General features: G+C 52.9%; 2 protein-coding genes across 2 annotated transcripts; one reads left to right on the forward strand and one right to left on the reverse strand.

Moving 5' to 3' along the window:
* Positions 1 to 643: 643 nt before the first annotated feature.
* On the reverse strand, positions 644 to 15,464 carry SLC2A4 (solute carrier family 2 member 4; the record flags this gene model as incomplete). The annotated part of the gene is made up of 11 exons (XM_083881580.1): positions 644 to 832; positions 2,905 to 3,108; positions 5,719 to 5,814; positions 7,173 to 7,277; positions 8,462 to 8,643; positions 9,689 to 9,848; positions 10,705 to 10,820; positions 11,291 to 11,415; positions 12,154 to 12,314; positions 13,606 to 13,749; positions 15,426 to 15,464. 11 exons carry the CDS (start codon positions 15,462 to 15,464, stop codon positions 644 to 646), a joined length of 1,521 nt encoding a protein of 506 aa, XP_083737706.1.
* A 3,237-nt stretch (positions 15,465 to 18,701) lies between these two features.
* Positions 18,702 to 22,347, forward strand: RNASEK (ribonuclease K). The gene is made up of 3 exons (XM_083881511.1): positions 18,702 to 18,945; positions 21,039 to 21,118; positions 22,065 to 22,347. Exons 1-3 carry the CDS (start codon positions 18,868 to 18,870, stop codon positions 22,201 to 22,203), a joined length of 297 nt encoding a protein of 98 aa, XP_083737637.1. The 5' UTR covers positions 18,702 to 18,867; the 3' UTR covers positions 22,204 to 22,347.
* The last annotated feature ends 80 nt before the right edge of the window (positions 22,348 to 22,427 follow it).

Consider the following 22,427-nt stretch of genomic DNA (forward strand, 5'->3'; position numbering starts at 1 on the left):
AATTAAAAAAAATAAAAAAAAATTTAAAAATAAAATCAAATAAAATCCAAATAATATTCAAACAAAATTCAAATAAAATAAAAAAAAATCAAATAAAATCCAAATTAAACCAAAAAAACCCCAAAAAACAAAAAAAAAAAAATCAAAAAAACTTTAAATAAAATCCAAAAAAAATTTCAAATAAAATCTAAATAAAATCCAAATAAAATCCAAATAAAACCCAAATAAAACAAAATAAAACAAAAAAATTTTAAAAATTTTTAAAAATTAAAATAAAATTCAAATAAAATCCAAATAAAATAAAAACAAAATTTTTAAAAAAATCAAATAAAATTCAAATAAAATTCAAAATAAAAAAAAAATCCAAAAAAATCTAAAAAAAATCCAAATAAAATCCAAATAAAACCCAAATAAAAGAAAACAAAACAAAAATTTAAAAATTAAAAAAAATAAAATAAAATTCAAATAAAATCCAAATTAAAAAAAAATCTCCAAAAAAAATTAAAAAAAAAAAAAAAATCAAAAAAACCCCAAAAAATTTCCAAAAAAATTCCAAAAAAATTCCAAAAAAAATCAAAAAAAATCCAAAAAAAATTAAAACCTTCCCAACAAAAATTTTGGGGACCCTCCCCCCTATAAATTTTTATATTTCCTGGTGCTGGGCGAGGCACTGGAGCTCCGTGTCCTTCTCGGGGGGTCCCTGGGGGGGCTCTGGGGGGTCTCCCCCGGGGAAGGGGCGGCCGCGGGTCTCGGGGAGCAGCAGGAACGTGAAAAGGGCAAAACCCGCCAGGAGGGCCCCGAAGAGCAGGAAAACCATCGGGCCCAGGGCCTCCTGCGGGGGAAAAAGGGTTAAAAAAATATTAAAAAATAAATTAAAAAAAATTAAAAAAAAAATTTAATGGTTTATGATGTATTGGAGGATTTTTGGGGGGTTAAAAGGGGTTTTTTTAGGGGTTTGGTTTAATTTTTTTTATATTTTTTTAAAGAATTTTGGTCAAAATGTTCGAAATTGTCGCTCTGAAATGTGTCTGAAATTACAGCAAAAATCCCACCCTAAAATCCCCCCAAAATCTTCCCAAAAATCCTCAAAAAAAAAAAAAAAAAAACCTAAAAAAATATAAAAAAATAAAAAAATACAAAAAAATCACAAAAATTCAAATAAATCGCCAAAATTCCCAAAATACCCCAAAAATTCTGTAAAAATCTCCCCAAATTCAACAAATTATCCCCAAATCCTCCCCCTAAAACCTCCTAAAAACCCCCTAAAAATTTCCAAAAAAAAAACCCCAAAAATTTACAAAAAATCACCAAAACCACCTCCTAAAAACCCCCCAAAAAAATCCCAAAAAATCCCCAAACCCCCCAAATTCCCAAATTTCCCAAATCCCCAAAACTACCCCAAAACCATCCCAAAATCTCCCCAAAACCTCCCCAAACCGCCCTCTAAAAACCCCCCCAAAAATCCAAAAAAATCCCAAAAAATTCCCAAAAAAATCCCAAAAAATTCCCAAAAAAATCCCAAAAAAATTCCCCAAAATTCCCCCAACCCCCCAAATTCCCAAATTCCCCCAGATTTACCTGCAGGGGAGGAAAGGCCACGGCCACACCCAAACCCTCCCCAAAATCCTCTTTAAATCACCAAAACCGCCCCTAAAAACCCCCCAAAAAAATCCCAAAAAATTCCCAAAATTCCCAAAAAAATCTCCAATTTCCTCAAATTTCCCAAATTTTCCCAAACTCCCCCAAAATTCCCCAAAATGTCCCCAAATCCCCAAAATTGCCCCCCAAAACCCTCCCAAAATCTCCCAAAATCCTCAAATCCACCCCCTACAACCCCCTTAAAACCCCCTAAAAACCGCCCAAAAAATCCCAAAAAATTCCCAAAAATTCCCAAAAAATCCCAAAAATTCCCGAATTTTCCCAAATACCCCAAATTACCCCCAAAATTTCCCAAATCCCCAAAACTACCCCCTGAACCTCCCCTAAAATTCCCCCAAATCTGCAAATCCGCCCTCTAAAAACCCCCAAAAAATCCCAAAAAATCACCAAAACCGCCCCTAAAAACCCTCCAAAAAATCCCAAAAAATTCCCAAAAATTCCCCAAACCCCCCAAATTCCCAAATTTCCCCCCAATTTTACCTGCAGGGGAGGAAAGGCCACGGCCACACCCAAACCCTCCCCAAAATCCTCTTTAAATCACCAAAACCGCCCTTAAAAACCCTCTAAAAACCCCCAAAAAATCCCAAAAAATCCCCAAAAAATCCCAAAACCTCCCAAAATTTCCCCAAATATTCCCAAAATCTCCCCAAATCCCCCAAATCCCCCTCCCAATCCCTCCTAATATCTCCCAAAATCCGCCAAACCACCCACTAAAAACCCTCCAAAAAATAAAAAAAAATCCCAAAAAATCACCAAAACCACCCCTAAAAACCCTCCAAAAAATCCCAAAAAATTCCCAAAAAATCCCAAAAATTCCCCAAACCCCCCCAAAATCCCAAATTCTCCCCAATTTCCCCAAATTCCCCCAAAATCTCCCCAAATCACCACCCCAGGTACCTGCAGGGCAAGGAAAACCATCCCAAACATCCCCTTGAAATCACCTTAAAATCACCAAAACTGTCCCTTAAAAGCCCCTAAAAACCCCCCAAAAAATCCCAAAAAATTCCCAAAAAATCCCCAAAATTCTCAAATTTTCCCAAATACCCCAAATTACCCCCCAAAATTTCCCAAATCCCCAAAACTGCCTCCTGAACCTCCCCCAAAATCCTCAAATCCGCCCTCTAAAAACCCCCAAAAAATCCCAAAAAATCACCAAAACCACCCCTAAAAACCCTCCAAAAAATCCCAAAAAAATCCCAAAAATTCCCAAAAATTCCCAAATTTCTCCCAAATCCCAGGATTTACCTGCAGGGGAGGAAAGGCCATGGCCACGGCCGTGTTACTGGCCCAGTTGACGAGTCCAGCCAGGCCCAGCGCGGCCCCGCGGGGTCCGGGGGGGAAAAGTTCAGCCCCGACAAACCAGGGCAGGGGGCCCGGCCCCACAGCGAAAAACCCCACAAAGGCCAGGGCTGAGCTCAGGGCCACGGCCCCCCACGCTGGGCCGCCCAGCTGCGGAGAAAAGGAAAAAAAATTAGATTTTTTGGGATTTTTTTTGTGATTTTTTGGGGATTTTTTGGGATTTTTTGGAAATTTTTTGGGGATATTTTGGGGTTTTTTTGGAATTTTTTTGGATTTTTTTGGATTTTTTTGGGGGGGGATTTTTTGGTGATTTTTTTGGGATTTTTTGAGGATTATTGGGGGATTTTATTGGGAATTTTTGGTGATTTTTTGGGAATTTTTTGGAATTTTTTTGGAATTTTTTTGGAATTTTTTTGGAATTTTTTTGGAATTTTTTAGGGATTTTTTAGGGATTTTTTTTGAATTTTTTTGAGGATTTTTTTGGGATTTTTTGAGGATTTTTTGGGTATTTTTGGGGGATTTTTTGGAATTTTTTGGTGATTTTTGGGGGGTTTTTGGGGGGGGTTGGGAAATTTTGGGAATTTTTTTGGATTTTTGGGGGATGTTTTGGGGTGGAAATGGAATAAACTTGGGGGTTTTTTAATGTGGAAATGGGAGAAATTTGGGGGGTTTTGGGGAAAATTTGGGAGATGTTTGGGTGGGAATTTGGGAGATTTTGGGGAGAAATTGAGGGGGTTTTTTTTGGGAAATTTTGGGGGTTTTTTGGGGAAATTTTGGGGGTTTTTTGGGGAGGAAATTTGAGGTCTCAGAGTTTTGGGGATCCCCCATAAAGGAGCCCCAATGAACCAGGGCAGGGGAACAAACCCCACAAAGGCCAGGGCTGAGCTCAGGGCTGCGGCCCCCCACGCTGGGCCGCCCAGCTGCGGAGAAAAGGGAAAAAAATTAGATTTTTGGGGGGTTTTTTTGGAATTTTTTGGGGATTTTTTGGGGTTTTTTTGGGATTTTTTTGGATTTTTTTTTTGAATTTTTTGGAGGCTTTTTTGGTGATTTTTTGAGGATTTTTGGAGGGCTCTTGGGAGGGTTTTGGGGATTTTTTTGGGGGGATTTTTTAGGGATTTTTTGGTAATTTTTTTGTGATTTTTTTGAATTTTTTTTTTCTGTGATTTTTTGGGGGATTTTATGGTGATTTTTTGGTGATTTTTTTTGAATTTTTTTGAGGATTTTTGGGGGATTTTTTGAGGATTTTTGGGGGATTTTATTGGGATTTTTTGGGGATTTTTTTGTATTTTTGGGGGATTTTTTGGGGATTTTTTGGAATTTTTTGGTGATTTTTTGGGGGTTTTTTGGGGATTTTTTTGGTGATCTTTTGGAAATTTTTGGTGATTTTTTAGTGATTTTTTGGAATTTTTTGGTGTTTTTTTGGGGGGATTTTTTTGGGGATTTTTTGAGAATTTTTTGAGGATTATTGGGGGGATTTTATTGGGATTTTTGGGGGATTTTTTTTGGTAATTTTTTGGAATTTTTGGGGATTTTTTGGGATTTTTTTGGCGCTTTTTTGTGATTTTTTTGGGGCTCTTTGGGGTTTTTCGGGGGTTTTGGGGGTGGAAATGGGCGAAAATCGGTTGGTTTGGGGTGGGGAAATGGGAGAAATTTGGGGTTCTTGGGGGTGTTGGGGACCTTCCCATAAAGAGACCCCTGAGTTGGGATAAAGGGAACCCCAAAATTCGGGTCAGGGGAGGGAAAAAAGCAGAGAAAATCAGGATTTTTTGGGGGGGGTTGGGGGGATTTTTGGGTCGTTCAGGTGAGTTTTGGGGTTCAGGGTGGGGTTTTTGGGGTCCCCAGGTAAATTTTGTGGTGCTCAGGTGAGTTTTGGGGTGCCCAGGTGGGTTTTTGGGGTGCCCAGGTGAGTTTTGGGGTGCCCAGGTGGGTTTTTGGGGTGCCCAGGTGAGTTTTTCAGGTGCCCAAATGAATTTTAGGGTGTCCAGGTGAATTTTGGGGTCCTCAAGTGAATTTGAAGGTTCAAGGTGGTATTTTTGAGGTTCAGGGTGGGATTTTTCGGGTGCCCAGGTGAGTTTTGGGTGTCCAGGTAAGTTTTGAGGTTCAGGGTGGGGTTTTTGGGGTCCCCAGGTGAGTTTTTCAGGTGCCCAGGTGAATTTTGGGGTCCAAGGTCAGGATTTCGGGGTGCCCAGGTGGGTTTTTGGGGTGCCCAGGTGAGTTTTGGCGTGTCCAGGTGAGTTTTTTCAGGTGCCCAAGTGAGGTTTGGGGTCCAAGGTCAGGATTTTGGGGGTGCCCAGGTGAGTTTTATGTTGCCCAGGTGGATTTTGAAGTGCCCAGGTGAGTTTTGGGGCTGTCCAGGTGAGTTTTGGGGTTCAGGGTTGGGTTCGGGTGAGTTTTGGGTGCCCAGGTGAGTTTTGGGGTTCAGGGTTGGGTTCGGGTGAGTTTTGGGTGCCCAGATGAGTTTTGAGGTGTCCAGGTGAGTTATTTGGGTTCAGGGTGGGATTTTTGGGGTCCCCAGATGAGTTTCAGAGTGCCCAGGTGGATTTTTGGGATGCCCAGGTGAAGTTTTGGGGTTCAGGGTGGGATTTTTGGGGTCCCCAGGTGAGTTTTGGGTGCCCAGGTAAGTTTTGGGACTCAGGGTTTGGTTCAGGTGAATTTTGGGGTCCAAGGGCAGGATTTTTGGGGATTCAGGGTGGGATTTTTGGGGTGTCCAGGTGGAGTTTTGGGCTCCCCAGGTAAATTTTGGGAGTTTTGGGGTCTCACCTTGAGGGCCAGGCCGAGGGTCCCGGCACAGCCCATCATGCCCAGCAGCCCCACCAGCTGCAGCAGCCGCCGCCCCGCCCGCTCCACCAGCACCACCTGGGGGCGGGGCCCGTCAGGACACGCCCACAGGACACGCCCACAGGGACATGCCCACAGGACACACCCACAGGGACACGCCCACAGGACACGCCCACAAAAGGAGCACATGCCCATAGAGGACACGCCCACCAAAAAGAGGCCGTGCCCACAGGTGAGACCCCGCCCCAACCCAAATGAGACCTCCCCCACAGGTGAGACCCCGCCCATTTGTGAGACCACGCCCCATCCCTAATGAGGCCACGCCCACAGGTGAGACTCCACCCCCAAATGAGACCCCGCCCACCAACGAGACCCCGCCCCAACTCAAATGAGGCCACACTCACTGGTGGGACCCCCCAACCCCAGCCCCAAATGGGACCCCACCCAAAAATGAGACCCCACCCACAGCTGAGACCACGCCCCCAACCCAAATGAGGCCACGCCCACAAGTGAGACCCCCGCCCCAACCCAAATGAGGCCACGCCCACAGGTGAGACCACACCCCAGCCCCAAATGAGACCCCGCCCAAAATGAGACCCCTCCCACAGGTGAGACCCCGCCCATTGGTGAGGCCACGCCCCCATCCCTAATGAGGCCACGCCCATTTGTGAGACCCTCACACCAATCAAAATGTGGCCACGCCCCAACCCAAATTAGACCCCGCCTATTGTGAGACCACGCCCCCAACACAAATGAGGCCACGCCCCAACCCAAATTAAACTCCTCCCATGGGGGAGACCGTGACCCCAACCCAAATGAAGCCACGCCCACTGGTGGGACCCGCCCAAACCCAACCCAAATGGGACCCCACCCAAAATGAGACCCCACCCCCAATTCAAATGAGGCCACACCTAAAATGAGACCCCACCTCAAACTCAAATAAGACCCCGCCCAAAAGAAACCACGCCCACAAGTGAGACCACACCCCAATCCAAATGAGGCCACGCCCACTGATGGGACCCCCCTCAACCTCAACCCCAAATGGGAGCCCACCCAAAAATGAGACCCCGCCCACCAACGAGACCCCGCCCCAACCCAAATGAGGCCACGCCCACTGGTGAGACCCCACCCCATCCTCAACCCCAAATGGGAGCCCACCCAAAAATGAGACCACGCCCACCATGGCCACACCCAAGGGAGATCCCACCCCCTGGTGACCACACCCACCATGAGACCACGCCCACATGAGGCCACACCCACCCCCAACTTTAAACCCCACCTATTTAAAGCCACACCCACTAAAACCACACCCACAAATAGACTCCACCCACCCACATTGTGACCCCACCCATTAAAGCCACGCCCACCCCAGGTTTCCCCCCACCCCAGGGCGTGTCCGTGGGCGTGGCAGGGGCGTGGCAGGGGGCGTGTCTCACCGACAGGGCGGTGGCCGCCACGTTGACCACGCCCGTCCCGATGGTGCCCACGGCCGGGTCCTGAAGCCCCGCCCCCTCAAAGATGGACGTCGAGTAGTAGAAAATCTGGGAAGAAAAAAAAAAGGGGGGCGTGGTCAGAATGAGGATACGCCCGTTTAAGCCACGCCCCCTCTGGTTAAACCTCCATGAAGCCACACCCCCAAAAAATCCCCCCCAAATCCTATTGGTTCCTCTCTGGCCACGCCCATAAACCCCACCCCTTTAAGCCCCGCCCCCAAACAAGCACTTCATCGAGGCTCCGCCCCTTTCCCGTTTAGCCACGCCCCTTTCTTTAAGCCACGCCCTCTTTTTTACAATATTTTGAGTTAATTTTTGGTGGTTTTGCCTCATTTCAGCCCAAAATTTGAACTCTTGGGATGACCTTAATGGCTCCACCCACTGCCACACCCACTTTCTATAAGCCACGCCCCTTCCTGCTCAAACCACTCCCCTTTTTAACAAACCACGCCCCCTTTCCACCATTTCCCACCAAATTTTCACGGTTTGGGGTGGGGTTTTTTCCCATTTTTACTGTATTTATCCCCAAAATTTGCACATCAGGCCTGACATTCATGTCTCTTCCCACTGCCACACCCATTTCCCTTTGACCACGCCCATTTCTGCACAAACCACGCCCATTTTGGGTGTGTTTTTTTCCCATTTTGGGGCGTTTTTCCCCATTTTTGGCTGTTTTCTCCCCATTTTTGGGCGTTTTCTCCCCGTTTTTTGGGTCTTTTCTCCCCATTTTTGGGTGTTTTTTGCCCATTTTTGGCTGTTTTCTCCAGTTCTCACCACATTGATCCCCAAGAGCTGCAGCCCCAGGGTGACCATCATGGCCCCACCCACTGACACGCCCATTTCCAATAAACCACGCCCATTTTGGGGTGTTTTTTCCCCATTTTTAGGTATTTTTTCCCCATTTTGGGGTGTTTTCCCCATTTCTCACCGCGTTGATCCCCGAGAGCTGCTGGGCCAGCTGCAGCCCCAGGGTGACCATCATGGCCACGCCCATTTTCCTTAAACCACGCCCATTTCCCCCCATTTTTGCGTGTTTTTTCCCATTTTGGGGTGTTTTTTCCCCGGTTTTTGGGTGTTTTTTCCCCATTTTTAACGGCTCCAGCTGCAGCCCCTGGGCAGCCATCATGGCCACGCCCATTTCCCATAAGCCACGCCCCTTCCTACCTAAACCACGCCCATTTCCCCCAATTTTTTTTTTGTTTTTTTTTCCCCATTTCTGGACGTTTTCTCACCGCGTTGATCCCCGAGAGCTGCTGGGCCAGCTGCAGCCCCAGGGTGACGATCAGGGGCTGCCGGAAGCGGCGGCTCCGCAGCAGCTCCACAAAGCCCACCCTGGGGGCGGGGCCTCGGCCAAGCTCCGCCTCCAGCGCCGCCAGCCCCGCCTCCGCCGCGGGGCCAGCCAATCGGGACAGGCCTGGGAGGGGAAAGGGGAGAGGGTGAGGGGGGGGAGGAGGAGCCCCCAGGCTCTGCCCAGGACCCCCAGGACCCCCCAGGACCCCCCAATCTCACCCCCAGGACCCCCCAGGACCCCCAGGACCCCCCAGTCTCACCCCCAGGACCCCCAGGACCCCCAGGACCCCCCAGTCTCACCCCCAGGACCCCCAGGACCCCCAGGACCCCCCTCTCTCACCCAAGACCCCCCAGTCCCACCCCCAGGACCCCCCAGTCTCACCCCCAGGAGCCCCCTGTCTCACCCAGGACCCCCAGTCTCTGTCCAGGACCCCCAGTCTCACCCAGGCCCCCCAGGACCCCCAGTCTCACCCAGGCCCCCCAGGACCCCCCAGGACCCCCAGGACCCCCCAGGACCCCCCAGTCTCACCCCCAGGACCCCCAGTCTCCCCCAGGACCCCCAGGACCCCCCAGGACCCCCCAGGACCCCCCAGTCTCACCCCCAGGACCCCCCAGTCCCACCCCCAGGACCCCCCAGTCTCACCCAGGCCCCCCAGGACCCCCCAGGACCCCCCAGTCTCACCCCCAGGACCCCCCAGGACCCCCCTCTCTCTGCCCAGGACTCCCCCCAGGACCACCAGGACCCCCCAGTCTCTCCCCCAGGACCCCTAAGACCCCCCAGTCTCTCCCCCAGGACCCCCAGTCTCCCCCAGGACCCCCCAGGACCCCCCAGTCTCTCCCCCAGGACCCCCAGTCTCTCCCCCAGTCTCCCCCAGGACCCCCCAGGACCCCCCAATCTCACCCCCAGGACCCCCAGGACCCCCCAGGACCCCCCAGTCTCACCCCCAGGACCCCCCAGTCTCACCCCCAGGACCCCCCAGTCTCTCCCAGGACCCCCCAGTCTCACCCCCAGGACCCCCAGGACCCCCCTCTCTCTGCCCAGGACCCCCCCCCGGACCACCAGGACCCCCCAGTCTCTCCCCCAGGACCCCCAAGACCCCCCAGTCTCTCCCCCAGGACCCCCAGTCTCCCCCAGGACCCCCCGGACCCCCAGGCCCCCCGTTTCTCACCTCTGCGGGCGCGGCCGCGCTGCCCCCGGGCCAGGAGGAACCTCGGGCTCTCGGGGCACAGCGGGAGCAGCAGCAGCTGCAGCGCCGCCGGCAAAAGCCCCGCCCCGAACAGCGCCGGCCACGCCCCCGCCGTCCCCAGCAGCGCCCGCAGCCCCAGCACCTGCGATAGGCCGCGATAGAGCCGCGATATGGCGCGATATGTCGCGATAGAAGGCGGGGTTTGGGGTTATATCGGGAGGGGAAGGGATGGGGATGGTTCTATCGCGAGTTCCCGCCAGAGGAAGCCACGCCCACTTTGCCACACCCCATTAATCCCCTCCCAAGCCACGCCCTTTAAGCCACGCCCACTCTGCCACACCCACTAAGCCCCTCCCCAAGGCTGCCCCTTTAAGCCACGCCCACCTGGCCCCACCCCCATTATGCGCTTCCCCTTTAAGCCACGCCCCTTTAAGCCACGCCCACTTTGCCCCACCCAAACCCGGTTTAACTCCTCCCCTTCCATGGCCCCGCCCCTTTATGTCCCAAATTTGGGAGCCCCAAATTCACCCCAGAACCCCCCAAATCTTCCCAAATGCCCCAAAACCCCAAAATTCTCCCGGGACCCTCAAATCTCCCCCAAAAATTCCCCCCTCCAATGACCCCCTCCCCATCAAGCCACGCCCATCACGGCACCTCCCATTCAAGCCACACCCTCTTAAGCCACGCCCACTCCATAGACCACGCCCACCACTGAGGCCACGCCCCCCGCCTCCAGGATGATCCCAAGGGGGTGGAGCCCCCCCAGAAACCTCCAAATACCCCTCCCACAATAACCACGCCCTCTTAAGCCACGCCCACCAATAGACCACGCCCATTCCCTCAAGCCACGCCCCCCCGCGCCCCCAGGATGATCCTGAGCTGGTGGACCCCCCCAGAAACCCCACCCAAAACTTTTCCAAAACGCCCCTCGAAGTCAAGCCACGCCCTCCTGAGCCACGCCCACCCTAGACCACGCCCACCACTGAGGCCACGCCCACCTGCGCCCCCAGGATGCCGAGGACGATCCCGAGCTGGTGGAGGGTCCCCAGCGCCCCCCGGAGCCGCAGAGGGGCCACCTCCCCCACGTAGAGCGGGACCAGCACCGAGACCAGCCCTGAGGGGGGGCGGGGTCAGGCCGGGACACGCCCACCGGGGGGACACGCCCATCATAGAGACAGGACACGCCCACCGGGTGGGACACGCCCATCATAGACAGGACACGCCCACATAGAGACTGGAGACGCCCACACAGGGACAGGACACACCCACATAAAGCCAGGCCACGCCCCTCAGACCCAAGCAAGGACACGCCCCTCATTAAACTAACCCACGCCCCCATTCACACAAGCCACGCCCTCACAAGACAAAGCCACGCCCCCACACATATCCAAGCCCCACCCCCCACAGATCCAAGCCCCGCTCCATAAAAGCCCAAGCCACGCCCCCACAGAGTAAACCCACTCCCCTCATTAAGCGTGACCACGCCCCCAAAGGCCCAAGCCACGCCCTCACAGCCCAGGCCACGCCCCCAGCAAAAAGCCACGCCCCCAGCCCCAGGCCACGCCCCCCCGGTGAGGGCTGTACCTGAGTAGGCGCCGACGATGAATCGGCCAATGATGATGAGGATGTAGGTGGGGCCCAGTTTGGCCCCGCCCATCAGGGCCCCGCCCACCACAGCCAGGCCGTTGGTGGCCAATAGGGCGCCTTTCCTGGAGGAGGGGGCGTGGCCACGAATGGGGTGACCACGCCCACTCTGGGCTGGGTCTGCTACGTGAGACCACGCCCACTTCTGTCCACCCACACCCTTTTAAGCTCCACCCATTTGTGCCGCGCCCAATTAAGCCACGCCCCCTTTTTACTATACTGAATACTCAACAGTTTAATCCACGCCCATTTGACCACGCCCCTTAACCTCTCTGACACTGCCCCACCCTATTAAGCCCCGCCCCCTTTCCCATCCATTTAACCCTTTCCCTCCCACTCCTTACCCATTTAAACCCCTCCCACTTCCCCATTAAGCCCCGCCCCCTTTCCCTCCCCTTTTAGCCCTTTCCTTCCCAACCATTTAAGCCCCTCCCACTTCTCCTCACCCCACCCTCGCCTTTTAACCCTTTCCCTCCCACTCCCCACCCATTTAAGCCCCTCCCACTTCTCCTCACCCCATTAAGCCCCGCCCCCTTTATCTGCCCACCCAACCCTCTTTCCCCTCCCCTTTTAACCCTTTCCCTCCCACTCCCCACCCATTTTAGCCCCTCCCACTTCCCCCATTAAGCCCCGCCCCCTTTCTCCATCCCTTTAACCCTTTCCCTCCCACTCTCCACCCACTCCAGCCCCACCCATTTAAGCCCCACCCCCTTTCCCATCCCTTTTAACCCTTTCCCTCCCAGTCCCCACCCATTTTAAGCCCCTCCCCCTCCCCCCCACCCCCCCAGCCCCTCCCCCTTTACCTGCCGAGCCTCTCAGCCAAGGCCCCGCCCACCAGGGCCGTGCCCATCCCCCCCACGGAGAAAATGGCCACCGAGAGGGCCCAGAGCAGGGAGATGGTCTGGGGGGGGGGCGGGGCCCCCCAGCGCCGCGCCCACGTGGCGTTGTACTCCCCCTCCAGGACCTGCGGGGGGGGCACCCATGGGTGGGGGGGACATGAATTAGGGGAGGGGGACACCCGTGGGTGGGGCACCGGATTTGGGGAGGGTTCACTCGAAATTGGGGAGGGGGCGCCTGGGAGTTGGGGGCACCCAGGGGTGGGGGTGTGCCTAAATTTGGGGAGAGGGCGCTCGATTTTGGGGAGTGGTACCCGATTTTGGGGCGGGGGGCACCCAGGGGTGGGGGTGTGCCCAGATTTGGGGAGGGGGCACTTGTGGGTGGGGGACACCCAATTAGGGGCGGGGCCGCCCAAATTTGGGGAGGGGGCTCCTATATTTGGGGAGGGGGTGCCCGATTTTGGGGGTGGATGCCCAAATTTGGGGAGGGGGCTTCCAGGGGTTGGGGGCACCCATGGGTGGAGGTGCGCTCTATTTTGGGAAGGGGGGGCACCCGGATTAGGGGAGGGGGCACCCAGGGGTGGAGCTGGGTCAAATTTGGGGAGTGGGCACCCGATTTTGGGGGGCTGGTACCCGATTTTGGGGTGGGAGGCACCCAGGGGAGGACATCCCCAAATTTGGGGAGGGGGACACCCAGAGGTGAGGGGGACACACAAATTAAGGGAGGGGGCACCCAAATTTGGGGAGGGGGCACCCAGGGGTGGAGGGGGACACGAATTTGGGGACAGGGACACCCAATTTGGGGAGGGGGCACCTGTGGATGGGGGGGACACCCGAATTTGGGGTGGGGGCACCCATGGGTGGGGCTGGGTCAAATTTGGGGAGGGGGCACCTGATTTTGGGGTATTTTTGTCTCCCAGGGCCATTTTTGGCCTCCCAGGTGCATTTTTTGTCTCCCAGGGCCATTTTTTGTCCCCCCAAGGACATTTTTGTCCCCCCCAGAGCCATTTTTAGGTTCCCAGGTCCATTTTTGGGGCTCCCAGGGCCATTTTTGGGCTCCTCGAGTCCATTTTTGGGGGTCCCAAGGCCATTTTTTGTCCCCACAAGGCCATTTTTGGGGCTCCCAGGGCCATTTTTGGGGACCCGAGTCCATTTTTGGGGCTCCCGAGTCCATTTTTGGGCTCCCAGGGCCATTTTTTGTCCCCCCAAGGACATTTTTGGGTCCCCAGGGCCATTTTTGGGGCTCCCGAGTCCATTTTTGGGCTCCCAGGGTCATTTTTTGTCCCCCCAAAGACATTTTTGGTCTCCCAGAGACATTTTTTGGGCTCCCAGGGCCATTTTTGGGGGTCCCAGGGCCATTTTTAGGGTCCCCAAGTCCATTTTTTGTCTCCCCAGGTGGATTTTGGGGGTCCCCGGTACCTTTTGGGGGGCGTTGATGACCCCGATGTTGTAGCCGAAGCTGAAGGAGCTCAGCGAGGCCGCGAACACGGTCAGGGCCAGGGCGGGGGTCAGGCCGGGGGGCGGGGGGACCCCCGGGGCCGCCCCCACACCCCCCTCCGACTCCTGGGTGATAAAAAAAAATGGGGTGAAAAATTTGGGGGGGTTCCTCCAAAAATCCCCATTAAAATCCCATTAAAATCCCGAATTTTTGGGTGTTTTTGGTCATTTTTGGGGGGATTTTTTTGGGATTTTTTTGGGATTTTGGGGGGGTTTTGGGGGGTTTTGGGGGGTTTTGGGGACCCTCCTCATCCTCCTGGGGAGGGGAAGGATTTAGGGAAAAAAAATTGGGGTGAAAAATTTGGGGGATCCCCCCAAAAAATCCCCTTTAAAATCACATTAAAATTGTGAGATTTTGGGTGGTTTTGGGGAGATTTGGGGGGGTTTTGGGGGGGTTTTGAGGACCCCCCCTGATCCTCCCGGGGAATAAAAAAGGGGGTCAGAGTTTGGGGAAAAATCCCAAAAAAATTTGGGGTGAAAAATTTGGGGGATTTCCCCAAAAAAACCGTTAAAAATGGCAAAAATTGGGAAAATTTGAGGATTTTAGGGGAGATTTTGGGGACCCCCCTGATCCTCCTGGGGAATAAAAAAGGGGGTCAAGATTTGGGGAAAAATCCCCCCAAAAAATTGGGGTGAAAAATTTGGGGGATTCACCCAAAAATCCCCTTTAAAATCCCATTAAAATCCCGAATTTTTGGGTGGTTTTGGTCATTTTTGGGGGAATTTTTGGGAGATTTTTGGGAATTTTTGGAGGGGTTTTGGGGGTTTTGGGGACCCTCCTCATCCTCCTGGGGAGGGAAAGGATTTGGGGAAAAATCCCCAAAAAATTTGGGGTGAAAAATTTGGGAGATTCCCCCAAAAATCCCCTTTAAAAATCCCATTAAAAATTCCGAAATTTTGAGTGATTTTTGGGAGATTTTGGGGGATTTGGGGAGATTTTGGGAGGTTTTTTTTTGGTCATTTTGGGACCTTTCCCCCCAAAAAAATTTTGGGGTGGGGGAGGGGGAAAAAAAAAGGGGTACATTTTGGGAATTTGGGGGGGTGGGGGAGGGGCTGAGATGAAAATTTTGGGGTCCTGGATTTGGGGAGGGGAAAATTTTAGGATTTTTGGGGTGGGGGAGGGGAAAATTTTGGGGATTCTGGTGTGGGGGAGGGGAAACATTTGGGAAAATTTTGGGAATTTTTGGGGGGTGGGGGAGGGGAAGATTGGGGATTCCTGGGATGGGGGAGGGGCTGGAATGGGAAATTTGGGATCTTTGGGGTGGGGGAGGGGAAAATTTGGGAATTTGAAGGGTGGGGGAGGGGAAAATTTTGGGATTCCAGGGGTGGGGGAGGGGAATATTTTGGAAATTCGGGGGTGGGGGAGGGGCAGGGTCAGATCCCGGGGTGGGGGAGGGGCGGGGTTTGGGTCACACCCCCCTCCCGCCCCTCCCCCACCCCCAAACCCCCCCCCCATTAAATCCCAGTGGGGGGGAGGGGCGGATATCGCGATATGGCCCCTCCCCCACCCCCAATCGCGACGCAAAAAAACCCAAAACAAAAAAACTCCCAAATTTTTTCCCTTATTTGGTTAAAAAATCCCCCCCAAATTTTTTTTAAATTTATTTTTTTTTGGCGGGAATTTTTTTTGGCGGGAAACCCCTCCCCTCCCCCCCCCTTTTCCCCCCTCCCCCCCCTCCCCCCCCGACCCCAAATTTCCCCTCCCCCACCCCCCAAAGCCGCCCCTCCCCCACCCCCGGTACCTCCTCCTCCTCCTGGATCTGCTGGAAGCCCCTGGGCATGGGGGCGGGGCTTAATTACCGCCTTAATTAGCCGCTAATTAATTAATTAATGACCCCTCCAGCCGGCCGAGCTATCGCTTTATTAGTTAATTAATCAGCTTTTTAATTATCGGGTTAATTAAGGGGGAAATTAGTGGTGACAGAAGGTTAATTAAGTTAATTAAGGGTTAATTAAGGGTTAATTAAGGATCAGAGAGGTTAATGAGGAGGAATGAGGGAATTAATTAAAAAATGGGGTGTTAATTAGGGGTTGAAAGGTCTAAGAGAAGTTAATTAGGGAACCGGAGAGTTAATTAAAGGTTAATTAAGAGTCCTGGAAAGTTATTTAAGGATTAATTAGGGGTTAATTAGGAAGTTCCAGGGGGTGAAAATGTTAATTAAGGGTTAATTAAGGGTTAATTAAGGGTTAATTAAGAGTCAGGGGGCTCGGGGAGGATCAGAGGGTTAATTAAAGGTTAATTAACAATCCCCGGGGGTTAATTAAAGGTCGGGGAGGCCCCAAATGAAGGTCAGGGGGGTTAATTAAGGATTAATTAAGGGGCTAATTAATTATCGGAGGGTCCAGGTGGTATCAGAGCGTTAATTAAGAATTAATTAGCGGTTAATTAAAGATCAGGGAGGCTCCAAATGAAGATCAAGGGGGTTAATTAAGCACTAATTAGGGAGTAATTAAAAGCCCTGGGGAGTGATCCGAGCATTAATTAAGGACTAATTAGGAGGTAAATAAAGACCCTGGGGAGTGACCTGAGCATTAATTAGCGATTCATTAGCGGTTAATTAGCGCTGGCAGAGGGTTAATTAAAGACCGAGCCGAGGTTAATTAGCGGTGTGTTAATTAAAGCCCCCCCAAAGCATAAATTAAATTAATTAAAGCCATTAATTAGCGGCCGCCGGGGTCATTTGGGGGTCAGCGAATGGAGCGGGGGGGGGGGGGGAGGGGGGAGGGGCGGGGTGGGGGAGGGGCGGGGTGGGGGAGGGGCGGAGGGAGGGAAAGGGGGGGGAGGGGCAGAGGGGGGAAAGGGGGGGGGAGGGGCAGAGGGAAGGGCGCCCCCCAGCGGATTTGGGGGGGGGGGGATTTGGGGGGGGGGAGGGGCAGAGGGAAGGGCGCCCCCCAGCGGATGGAGGGGGAGGGGGGCAGAGGAAAAGGGGGGAGGGGCGGGAAGGGCGCCCCCCAGCGGATTTGGGGAGGGGGAGGGGAGGGAAGGGCGCCCCCCAGCGGATTTGGGGAGGGGGAGGGGGGAAGGGAAGGGCGCCCCCCAGCGGATCAAAGGCCGGCGGCGGCGGCTCCGGAGGCGGCGGCGGCTCTGGGGAAACCCCAGGGGTCTGTCCAAGCTCTGAGGGGGCGTGGCTTCATTGAGGACACGCCCACAATAGGCCACGCCCACTCCCGACCACGCCCCCTACCCCAAACCACGCCCCCTTCCATTTTTATATATTGCTATTGTTATTATTGAATTTTGGGGGGATTTTATTTGAGTTTTTTTCAATTTTTTTTCAGTTTTTGGGAGTTAGGGAGGGTGGAGGATGTTAATTAGGGGGTTAATTAAGGTGTTGGGGTGTTAATTCATATTTCATTTAGGGTTAATGAAGGGTTAGTTAAGGGTTAATAAAGCTCCAGGGCTCTGTGAGGGATCAGAGGGGGGCGTGGCCACGCCCACTGAGGCCACGCCCACTCATGGCCACGCCCATTAATCGTAGCCACGCCCCTTTTCCTTTTATATTTTATATTTAGATTTTTTTTGTATTATTTTTGAAATTTTTTTTTAATTTTTTTGGAATTTTTTTTCAATTTTTTTGGTATTTTTTTGGTATTTTTTTCAGTTATTGGGGAGTTCTGGGGTGTGGAGGATGTTAATTAGGGGTTAATTAAGGGGTTGGGTGGTTAATTAAGGGTTAATTAGGAGTTAATTAAGGGGTTGGAGGGTCCTAGTGGGTTAATTAAGGGAGTCGGAGATGGTCGGGGGTTAATTAGGGGTTAATTAAGGGGGATCCGGGGGGCAGGATCAGAGTATAAATTAAAGATTAATTAGGGGCTAATTAGGGGTTAATTAAGGGCGGTGCTGGAGCAGGACCGGAGTGTGAATTAAATATTAATTAAAGATTAATTAGGAGTTAATTAAGGGTTAATTAAAGGGGATCCGGGGGGCAGAATCTGAGTCTAAATTAAATATTAATTAAGGACTAATTAGGAGTTAATTAAGGATTAATTAAGGGGGGTCTGAGGGCATGATCTGAGTGTGAATTAAATATTAATTAGGAGCTAATTAGGGGTTAATTAAGAGCCGGAGTGTCATGGGAGAAGACCAGGAATTAACTAAAGACTAATTAGGGGTTAATTAGGGGTTAATTAGGGGTTAATTAAGGACCAATCTCGTCCTAATTTGACCCGCTTTGGCCCCGCCCCCTTTTCCAGCCGCTTTTACCCAAAAATAGACTCGGCTGTGACGTCACCGCCACTCCCCTGCAGTGACGTCACCGCCACTCCCCTGTGACGTCACGGCCCCTCCCCCCTTTGGGGGATCCCGAGGTGACCCCGGGGGGGTGGGGGAGGGGCGGGCGCGTGCCCGGGGCTATTTTTAGCCCCCAAAAAATGTCACCTCAAAGTGACCCCGCCCCGGGCAGGGGGGAGGGGATTCTTAAAGGGCCACACACCCTTTGGGAGCGGCGAGTGACGTCACTAGTGACGTCATCACGGGGAAACACCCTGTTGTCACCAAAAACAGCGGGAAATGGCGGGAAAAGGTGACAAGGGACACCCAAAGGACACTTTGGGGACACCCAGGGGACACCCAAGGGACACACAGGGGACACCCAAGGGACACCCAAGTGACACTTTGGGGACACCCAGGGGACACCCAAGGGACACCCAAGGGACACCCAGGGGACACCCAAGGGACACCCAGGGGATACCCAGGGAACACTTTGGGGACGCTTTGGGGACACCCCAGGGGACACTTTGGGGACACCCAAGGGACACCCCAAGTGACACGCAGGGGACACCCAGGGGACACCCAAGGGACACAGGCGACACGCCTGAGCTCGATGGGCGTGCCCAAAACCTTAAGCCACGCCCCCCCGCGCCTTCCACAGCCAATCAAAACCGCGTTTCCCCCCCCGCGCTGGTGACAATGATACACCCCCGAGGGGGCGTGGCTTGAGCAGAATGGGCGTAGCTACGTAAAGTAGGCGTGGTTACGCACAGAAAGGGGGCGTGGTTACGTAAAGAAGGTGTGGTTACGTAAGGGGGCGTGGTTACGCAAAGGGGGCGTGGCCTCAGTCCACCGCCGGCAGCCGCCGCTGAGGGAACTCGGCTACAAAATCCCCCCTAAAAAACCTCAAAAAAACCCCCAAAACCCCCGATTTTCCCCCAAAAACTCCCTTTTGGGACCTCGCCGAGCCCGCCATGGTGTCGCTGCTGTGCTGCGGGCCCAAGATGGCGGCCTGCGGGCTCGTCCTCAGCGCCTGGGGCGTCGTGATGCTGGTGAGGGGCTTTGGGGGGTCCTGAGGGGAGCCCTGAGGGGAAACGGGGGATTTGAGGGGATTTGGGGGGTCCTGAGGGGAGCCCTGAGGGGAAACGGGGGGATTTGAGGGGATTTGGGGGTATCTGGGGGGATTTGAGGGGTTTTGGGAGGATTTTGAGGGGTCTTTGAAGGGTTTTGAGGGGCTTTGAGGGGTTTAGGGGGTCTTGGAGGGATTTAAGGGGGTCTTGAGGGGTTTTAGGGGGTTTTGAGGGGTTTTGGGGGGATTTGAGGGGATTTTGAGAAGTTTTGAAGGGATTTTGGGGGGGTTTGAGGGGTTTTCGGGGGTTTTGGGGGGGTCTTTGAAGGGTTTTAGGGGGTCTCGGAGGGGTTTTGGGGGATCTTGAGGGGGTTTGGGGGGTCTTTGAAGGGTTTTCGGGGGGCTCAGAGGGTTTTGAGGGGAATTTGGGGGGTTTTCAGGGGTCTTGAGGGATTTTGGGGGGGCTCAGAGAGTTTTGAGGGGATTTTGGGGGGTCTTTGAAGGGTTTTGGGGGGTCTTGAGGGGTTTTGGGGGGTCTTGGAGAAGTTTGGGGACTCCTTGGGGGTCCGAGAATGAATTTGGGGGATCTTGGAAGGGTTTTGGGGGGTCCTGGGAGAGTTTTGGGGGGTCTTGAGGGTTCTTGGAAGGTTTTTGGGGGGTTTTGGGGAGTCCCTGTGGGATTGAGGAGGAATTTGGGGGGTTTTGAAGGTTTTTTGGGGGTCTCTGAGGCGTTTTGGGGGGTCTCGAAAATATTTTGGGGGTTTTGGTGTGGGGGGATATTCAGGGGGGGCTTCAAACCCTCCAAAATTTGGGAAAATCTCCCCCAAAAATCCCCCAAACTCCTCCCCCACCCCCAACTTCCCCTCAGCTGCCCCTGAGTCACCCCAAACCCCTCCCCCACCCCAAAAAAAGGCATTTTGGGGGGGTTTGGCAGCCAAAATCCCCAAAAAACTTCCCAAAATCCTTTCCAGGGACCCCAAAATCCCCAAAATCCCCAAATTCCCTCCCAGGACCCCCCAAATCTCCTCAGATCTGCCCCAGGGACCCCAAAATTCCCCAGAGAAAACCCAAATTTACAGAATTTTTCCCAAAATCTCCCTCAAGGACCCCCCCAAATCTCATCAAGGGACCCCCAAATCCCCCAAATCTCCCTCAAATCCCCCCCAAAAACCCCCAAAATCTTCCCCAGGGACCCCAAAATCTCCTCCAAATCCCCCCAAACACCCCTCAGATCTCCCAAATCTCCCCCAAATCCCCTTGAGACCCCCCCAAAAAGCCCAAATCCCCCCCAAAAACTCCCCCAAATTCCCCCAAATCCCCCCCAAGACCCCCCAAACCTCCCAAATCTCCCTCAAATCCCCACCCAAAAAACCCCAAATCCCCCCCAAAACACCCCAAATCCCCCCAAAAACTCCCAAATCTCCCCCCAAAAAATCCCAAACCCCCAAAAATCCCCCCCCAGGGACCCCAAAAACCCCCAAATCTCCCCCAAATCCCCTCAAATCTCCCCCAGGGACCCCAAATCCTCCTCAGGGACCCCCAAATCCACCCCAGGACCCCCCAAAAAACCCCAAATCTCCCCCAGGGACCCCAAAATCCCCCAAATCTCCACCCAAATTCCCCCAGGACCCCCCAAACCTCCCAAATCTCCCCCAAAAAAATCCCAAATCTCCCTCAAATCCCCCCCAAAAGACCCCAAAATCCCCCCCAGGGACCCCAAAATCCCCCCAAATCTCCCCCAGGGACCCCAAATCCCCCTCAGGGACCCCCAAATCCACCCCAGGACCCCCCAAACCTCCCAAATCCCCCCCAAATCTCCCTCAAATCCCCCAAAACACCCCAAATCCCCCTCAAATCTCCACCCAAATTCCCCCAGGACCCCCCAAAAACCCCAAATCCCCCTCAAATCTCCCCCAAATCCCCCCCAAAACCCCCAAATCTCCCCCAAGACCCCCCAAATCTCCCCTAAATCCCCCCAAAATTCCCCAAAAAGCCCCAAACTCCCCCAGATTCCCCCCAAAACACCCAAATCTCCCCCCAAAAACCCCCAAAACCCCCCAAATTTCCCCTCCCCAGGTGCTGTTGGGGATTTTTTTCAACGTTCACTCGGCCGTGCTGATCGAGGACGTGCCCTTCACTGAGGAGGATTTCAAAGAGTGGGTTTGGGGGGATTTTGGGGGGATTTTGGGGGTGTTTGGGGGATCCTGGGGGGTTTGGGGGGGATTTGGGGAGTCCTGGGGGGGATTTGGGGGGTTTTGGGGTATTTTTATGGGGGATTTGGGGGAATTTTGGGGTCCCTGAGGGGTTTTTAGGGGGATTTTTGGGGGGTCCTGGGGGTGATTCGGGGAGTCCTGGGGGGGATTTGGGGATTTTGGGATTTTTGGGAGGTTTGGGAGGGATTTGGGGGGTCCCTGGGGGGGTTTGGGGGATTTTGGGGTATTGTTATGGGGGATTTGGGGGAGTTTTGGGGTCCCTGAGGGGTTTTTAAGGGGATTTTTGGGGTTTTTATGGGGATTTTGGGGGGTCCTGGGGGGGGATTTGGGGGTCCTGGGGGGGATTTGGGGGTTTTTAGGGGGAGTTTGGGGGGATTTTGGGAGGGATTTGGGGGAGTTTTGGTGTTTTATGGGGATTTTTTGGGGTTTTATGGGGAATTTTGGGGGGATTTGGGGGTCCTGGGGGGGATTTGGGGGATTTTGGGGTATTTTATGGGGGATTTGGGGGAGTTTGGGGGTCCCTGAGGGGTTTTTAGGGGTTTTTAAGGGGAGTTTTGGGGGTTTTAAGGGGAATTTTTGGGGGTTTTATGGGGATCTGGGGGGTCCTGGGGGTCCCTTGAGGAGATTTGGGGGTTTTTAGGGGATTTTGGGGGGTCCTGGGAGGAATTTGGGGGGATTTTGGGGGGGTTTGAAGGATTCTGGAGGGATTTTGGCTCCCTGGGGAGGATTTGGGAGGATTTGGGGGGTCCCTTGAAGGAATTTTTGGGGGTTTTGAGGGTTTTTTTGGAAGGAGTTTTGTGGTATTTATGTATTTCCCCTCCCAACTCCCACAAAAACACCCAAACCCCACAAAAGCTCCATTTATTTTTATTTTTTTTACCCTTTTTAGCGGCCCTGAGCGCCTTTACGGCCTGTACGAGCAGGTCAGCTACAACTGTTTCATCGCCGCGGGGCTTTACGCGCTCCTGGGCGGCTTCTCCCTCTGCCAGACCCGCCTCAACAAGCGCAAGGAGTACATGGTGCGCTGATCGAACCCAAAAAAACCCCAAAAATTAATATTTTTCCCCTCAAAAAACCCCAAAATTCCAACCTCGGAGGACCAATCGTTTCTTCTCCCCGCCTGGAAAAGCTTGAAAAGGGTTTAAAGAATAAAGAAGGTTGTTGTTTAGTGATCCCGAGTGGGTTTTTAAGGGAAAAAAATGAGATTTTGGGGTGAAAAATGAAGATTTTTGTGGTGAAAAATGAAGGGTTT

This window comes from Zosterops lateralis (genome assembly GCF_965231275.1).
Source record: "Zosterops lateralis genome assembly, chromosome: 34".
NCBI classification, from domain to species: Eukaryota; Metazoa; Chordata; class Aves; order Passeriformes; family Zosteropidae; genus Zosterops; species Zosterops lateralis.